Genomic DNA, 6,893 nt, shown 5'->3' with positions numbered 1-6,893 from the left:
AATTAACTCGGGGGTGTCCCTTGTGGCTTTTCCACTCCCCTCTTCTGCAGATACACACACAGAAATTAGCCCACAGCTCTTGCTGTGCTGCAGGCATTCAAAACCTTGGTGCAGGGGCATTCTCTGCGACTTCTGCTGCATGAATGAAAAGTCGAATCACGCTCTGGTTGCTCTTCTGCATTTTCCTGGTGGACAACTGTGAGAAAGGAAGTTTTGCAAGAGTTTTGTCATAAATCTTGGGCATTAGGCACAATTTTTATTTATTTATAGTTACGCATGTCACTTGTGGTCATCTGAAGTCTCTGGAATAGTGTTTCACTAGCTGTCCTTTTATAAAGTTATATGTTCACTAATACGTAACTAAATAAGAAGTTCACTGTAATAGAGGTCGAGGGAGCTGAGTCATTAGGCTGGCTGCTTGCCAGAATACCATTTGAATTCCTCTATTGCTAGACTGGCATTTATCAGACTAATTTACTAAAAGTCAACATAATAAATAATATTCAGATCATTCTTCATCTAGTTTGCAGATGGAGTTATCTTACTCCTGTTAATTGGACAACTGGAGGGTTACTTTCTGAATTTAAGGGATTTCTTTCTGACTCCAGCCAGCACCGCGGAGATGGTAGGTTGTCATTTAATTACTTTGAGCTTGAGGCTTCAAACATCTTGTGTATTTAAAGCTTCTGCATGTTACTGAAGAGCTCTGCCTCTTGCTTTAACTGCTGCTGTGTACAAAGTCGTATGCATGCAGTGTTTGCAAGATAGTAGTTTGGGACAGTACCAATGCAGGGACTTGATGTTGTTAAAATACCCTCGAACAGGCTGGTGTCATCTTCAAAATCATTATCTTATGGGAAGTAAGCTATTGTTACTTGTGTTTATTTGGCAGATACATGCTTCTGAAGCCTTCTGGTGAAATACAGAGGCTCTGGGTAGCAGGGAATTAGTATGCCATCTCCCACCAGTCTGTCTGTCAAATGACATTTTTAAGTGGATGACACCTCTTGCATAGCAGAACTAGATCCCTATAGGTTTCCTTACGCTGTCCTAAAAATATACCTTAATCAAGACACGACCAGAACATTTTGAAAGCCCCCTCTGTGCTTAGGAAGCTCTTGAAAATTTACATCTTTACCTCCCCCAAGGCTGGGAGCTGTAACCTACGCAGCCAGACTTTCTTGACTCCTTTTTCAACCTCTACAGGCAGATTTGCTCAGTGCTTTAAAAGAAAAAGGTGGCATCAGCCAGAAGGTAGTGCATGCGAGGCTACTGGTGTAAATGCCTCCTCCACAGATCTAGGATGCTGAAATATTTTGAAATATCTGAGATATTTTCAAATTGGCTCTGGTTTGGGTAGGGGGTTTTCATTTGGATCTCTGAATAGCTCTGAAAATACTGAAACCGTACTATTTCGTGGATGATATTCAGTTAGATCTCTGGAGGTGAAATGTATCAGATCCTTTTTGCCTGAGAAGGGGTTTTGTGCTCTGGCGTGGTTTGCTTTACAACTTCCTCGCTCAGACGAGGCTTCCATCTGACCTGACTTCACCACTGTTAATCTCCCTGGGCAATATTAGTAATGAAAATTCTCAGAGGTCCTGTATCAATAAATACTCCTGTGGAGATTTTCATCAAAACATTTAGAAGTGAAGTTGTGTGAGACCTGGGTTCAATTTTTGTCAAAATTTAATTACTGTGGGTTGATGACTGTTTCAGGTATTAGGAAAGGTCAATTTTTTTAAAAATATGATTCAGAACAGGGAAAATGTATTTTGAAGGGTTGAATGAAACAAATCAAAGCATTTCCTTGCAGTTGTTTTTCTTCTCTTTCTCCTCCTCAGCTTTTAAAATTGTTTGCTTCAATCCATTGACTTGGAAATAAATTTTTAACATTTTCATTAGCTTTATTTGGAGAAAATTAGTGAATACATTTTTAGTTAAAATTTCATATAGGGTCTTATTCTTTTTGATTCAGCCCTATCCAAACCTCACAGATATCATTCAAGAAATGAGATAGCCCTGCATTTCAGGTACAAATTGGAGCTCAGACTTTCTACTTCTTACTCTGCACATGCCTGTCGACGGCCTTAGAGAAGAATATAACTGGGCTGGGTACTGGTTTGGTACAATTCTCTACATCCTAGTAAATTAATTTTAGCCAAATTACTTCCAGGTACTGGACTGATTGTTGAATAGTTTGCCGAAGTGGTATTTACCATTTCTTTCTCCTCTGATGTTTGTTACAAGAAGAAAAGCAAGATGACAGTATTACTAAAAATACTGAGCAACCGTGGTTCAACTGTCATTTGTACATAAAACACGTCTTTCGACTCCCCTGTGCTTTCCAACTCCCTGTCATTTTAGACTTTAATTGGTACGGTGAAGTATGACAAGGTAGCCTTTGCTGAGATTTAAAACATGTCATTTGTGTTATAAAAGTGGTGATAACCACACGCACCATTAAGATCACCGCGGTGCATCAACTTTCATTCAAGCTGAAAGCCTGTGGTTCAAATCTTGTATATACACCTCACGAACTGCAAGGAGGGGAAACTGGAATGGAAGCGGTGATAACTGAGGAGGAAATAGAAAAAGAAATAACGGAGGGTAGGAGCCTGTGTTAAAGGGACAGAAGGGGTGACGAAAGCAGGAGCAGAAATTTGGGAGGTGACCCATCTGTAGATGCAAGAAGACCACACGGTGTGTGGGTAGGTTTGCTGCAGGTTTTTTTTATTACCAAAAAATGAGGTTTACAAGTAACTAAAGAAAATCCAGCTCTGGGCACTTATGTGCATAGGAAGGTCTGTAATCTGAGGCAAAGAATATAATCACAAAATAAGTCAATCTAAAAGTAAAAGTGAACTTTGTGCAGGCAGGAGAGGAAGATGATGATGAAGGAGGGTCCCTATGCTTATCAAAGCTCTGTGAACTCATTACTTTTGCCAAAAGAGGCCCAGAGCTGAAATACCCCAAATGTGCTGATCTCGGTGCAGTTGTAAATTCTAGAGAAATGTCCAGCTCTTCTGAGTCTGGAAGTGCCGCTGGATGAAACAACTTACTTTTCTAGGTTGCCTTTCTTTGGTAATTACCAGTAGTTCTGTCCGAAGACTTATTTTGAAATCTGCTTGTTATAATTCCTTGCGAATCTCGTATGCATTACAGAGAGGGAAATGCGCCTGTTTTACCTATGCTGGTTCACTAAGGAAACGTTTGATTTATTTCATTCTGATCAGAAAATTGTGTAGATCTGTAGGAGCTTAAGCTTTCCTGGTTGCTAACTGTCAGAGGAAGAACACAGGCCTGAATCCAAACTGTCGGTCTCGGTTACCGGTAAACCAGAGAACCAGGTAAAACATCAGTCTGTTGCTTCCCTTCAGAGCACACAGGGTTTGCTCAGCTTATGCATGGGGGACCCTTGTACTTATTGTCAGAAGTTAACAGGGAACAGTGTGACAGCAGTTTTGATGTGCCTTCCGAGGGGTGAATTGCTTAGTAGCCTGAGGAATGTACAGAAGAGGCAATTGGAAATTCGTTCAGGTCTTTTTACTTCATTAGAGGAAGGGAGCTTGCTAATTACCAGCCAAGTAAACCACTGCCCTTAAGCTGTTAGAAGCTGGCAATGGATGTTATATTAGTTTAAAACAACATTTGTGACTACTGCATATGTGTGTGATGCTGCCTTTATGTGGGGAAGGGAGAGAAAAAACAATGAGGAAAAATCAGAAAAAAACCCGGCTCTTTTTTTGTTGCTAGCTTGTTCCAAATGTGGTAAGCATATGGGCATTGTTTAAAAAAATAGAAATAAATTCCATGCGTCTTTTAGATCCAGTTATGAATCTAACCTCTTTTCCCCTAGAAACATTCATTAACGCAAGACTTTCACATGCAAGGTCTATTTTTAAATAAATGGTTTCTTCTGCCCACCTCATGGGATATGTTTTGTTGGAGATGTATTTTACATCCAATTTTATGTGATAATTGGCAGTAATTCTGAAGAGCACTTCATTAAAACTAAGGAGATGAATATGAGTACATATTTACGAATCAGTGTCTTCAGCTACTAGAGAAATACTTTTAAAAACTTTCTGGCCACTGCACTGTTGGGTGGAAAATATTTTTGGTTATATTGATCTTTCTCTCTCTCCCTCATGAACAGCTTCACAATGTTAACCTTGCCTTGGACTTGCTGGCAGATGGAAATCTTCTGAATTTTTCTGTGAACTCTGAAGGTGAGTCACAACACACAGCTTAGGTGGAATAGAATTTCCAGTATCTTGGCTTAGCAGAAGTTAGGGTGATTGAAGGAAGCAGGTTCTGCAGTGTGACACTGACGAGTTTCATTATGTGGCTTCCTCATAGCACCTCCGTCAGAATGGAGAGCGATAAAGCTGAGAATTGTTTTAAACAATCTTTATTTCTATTCTAAAAATGTGTGATTAGTATAGATTTAGTAATTTTACATTAAACGTAAACTGTTTAATAAGTCAGTATTTGTTAAAGATTTAAAACTGCAGCAGCTCCTAGGGAAATTATAGCAGCTGAACTGGAGGCAAAGCTCTTTTCTTATGTCATAAAAAGCTGTAGTGTGTTTGAACCAAGCTTGTTTCAAGACACCTTGCAGAATATGTCCTGAAAACCAGAAACATTGACCGTTCTGTTGAAGAGCTGGTGTGTCCGTCTCCTGAATGCAGAATACATAGATTTTAAATTGCTTTTCTGCCTATTCAGTTCAGACCTGGGAGTTGCATGTTGACCTCCTACATCCAAGTGAATACTTCCATCACTGTGTTAACGTACATCTGCGTTCCTCTCTCTTGCTTCACTACATACACAAAGAAAGTTTCCTTTGGATGAGTCTAATTTTCTAATAAAAAAAAAATGCTCCACAGAAAAATTTTTTACCAGTTCGTGATGGGCTGGGACTGCTTAGCTTGACCCCTTGCAAAGTGCAGGGCATGTAACCTTACGCCATCAAAAGCTTGTTGAATAAGGAAATAAAATCTTTATTAAAAGTAGAAAGTACTATCTCTTCCCCAGTTAATTATTCATGTGCAAGTGGGTGCATGTGTTTGATATGTAATTCATGGCATCATGGAGAAGGAAGGATACAATTTAGTACTTTCTTTTTTTTTTCCACCAATGTTTTGGTGATGTTGGCAGTTTGCATGTTGATCATGCTTGAACTGAGGGCTCTGTGCCATGTGCCTTGTTCTAGGAGTTTGGGAAGTTATTTAGGTTAATTTTGAAAAGAGTAATCTGAGTGGACTCAGGTCTCCACGCTGAGGTCCACCTTTTGTATGAGAGGAGATAGAGCCATGCTTTCTTCATTCTGCAGTTCTACATTGCCTCAGACACAGAGTTGATTGTTGTAAGAAAAGTTGGTGCCAACATCCGCAGGTCATTTATCTTCGCTGGGAAAATACTCAGCTGGTGATTGAATTTAATATAATTTAGGGGTACTTATTACAGCTGCACTATTTAGACTATTCAAGGATCTCATTTACTAGTGTCTTGTTAGTCTTCTGGTGATTTAAGCACTATAAGAAGAGCAGTAAATCCGCGAAATCAGTTACTCTCTTTCACTGCAATTATCAAATACAAGAGCAGTTTGTTTAGCCAGTAGTACAGAAGCTGAAAACTAAATGACAGAAAGAAAACAGCCAACAGCAGCAAAACATGATGGAAATATTACAACCAAAAATTAAAAATGTCAGATAATTCCCAACATGATTCCTGCCATAGAAGAAACAAAAAGTAAAGTTGTAATAGTCCTATTAAATTATCTACTCTGTTCTGTGCTAGTGAAGAATTATTTCTTTACTATGCATTATTTATCCTGTCTTCCGGCAAGATAGTGCAGGGAAGTTCCCTTCTCCTCATGTTCATTTAGTAAATAAATAATTTGCTAGCTCTGTAGTTCCTGTGGTGCTTCTTGTTACAGTTAGACTGTCTAAGTTCACAGTATAGTTGTGGAAATGTGGAAGATTGTCTTGGCAGTTGGAATTTCTTTCTGTTCCAGGGACTGCTAATATTTCCCATCTGATTTTGTTGTTCCTTGTGTATCCACAGATATTGTGAACGGAGATATGAAGACTACAATGCGGATTCTGTATTGCCTGTATTCCAAATACAAGACCAAAGAAACATGAAAAGCAAGGCCAAGACCTTGGCCTTTTTTTTTTCCTTTTTTTTCCCCCTAGCGTCTCATAGTCTGATTTTTTGAATCCCAGCTCTATTTGCCACCGTTTACGTGCATGCACTTGTGTTTGACGCTTACTGTGTTAACATTGTGTATGCAAATATGTGTTCATGTAAGGTTTCGCATGTACCACCTGAGTAACTGTGGAGTGTGTGTGTGCAGGGCCAGCGTACTGTGTAATTCTGTGGCTGTAGCTCTTGCTTGTTTCTCCAGTTTCTTGTTCTTTCTGAGCCCCCTTAATGCTGCAAAGAAGTGCAGTGTGTGTTTATTCTGGACTGTGTATTCTTGGCATCTGGAGATGAATTTGGGAGCTGTTATTGCAACCTCTCCACTTCCTTGCTTCTGATTCACTCTGGAAACTAGAGAGGTGAAAGACTCGTCACAGCATCTCTGGGAAGATTGCAGATGCGCTTGAAGGTCAAGTTCAAACCCTTCTTTAGACAGAGATGGTGGCCAGCTGTTGTCACACAAGAGGATGTGGATTGGGTATCAAATGAAGAGGTAGTTGAAATGAAATCTGAACTTATTGATTGGCGAAAGTTTCACCGTTTGCCTGCTCGAATATGGAAAAGGAAGCCAGAGCGACATGCTGGTGTGACACTGTGCAGTAACAGAGGGGTCTCCTGCAGAGCTGTGGAAAATTGCCCTTATTTCCTCGCTGATCCAATGCCGAACAGTGGCCAGCAACAGC

General features: G+C 39.9%; 1 protein-coding gene across 1 annotated transcript in view; it reads left to right on the top strand.

Moving 5' to 3' along the window:
• The window catches only part of PARVG (parvin, gamma), a 17,506-nt gene extending 11,354 nt beyond the window's left edge, over positions 1-6,152 (top strand). Inside the window, exons 10-12 of the mRNA XM_010144496.1 lie at positions 524-625; positions 4,160-4,232; positions 6,073-6,152. Coding sequence (XP_010142798.1) covers positions 524-625; positions 4,160-4,232; positions 6,073-6,152 — 255 coding nt within the window. The remainder of the gene's footprint in view (positions 1-523; positions 626-4,159; positions 4,233-6,072) is intronic.
• Positions 6,153-6,893: the final 741 nt, after the last annotated feature.

This window comes from Buceros rhinoceros, unplaced genomic scaffold (assembly GCF_000710305.1).
Source record: "Buceros rhinoceros silvestris isolate BGI_N320 unplaced genomic scaffold, ASM71030v1 scaffold8491, whole genome shotgun sequence".
Classification (NCBI taxonomy): Eukaryota; Metazoa; Chordata; class Aves; order Bucerotiformes; family Bucerotidae; genus Buceros; species Buceros rhinoceros.
The sequence above is the reverse complement of the archived record's forward strand: the minus strand, read 5'-3'. Positions and strand labels throughout refer to the sequence as shown.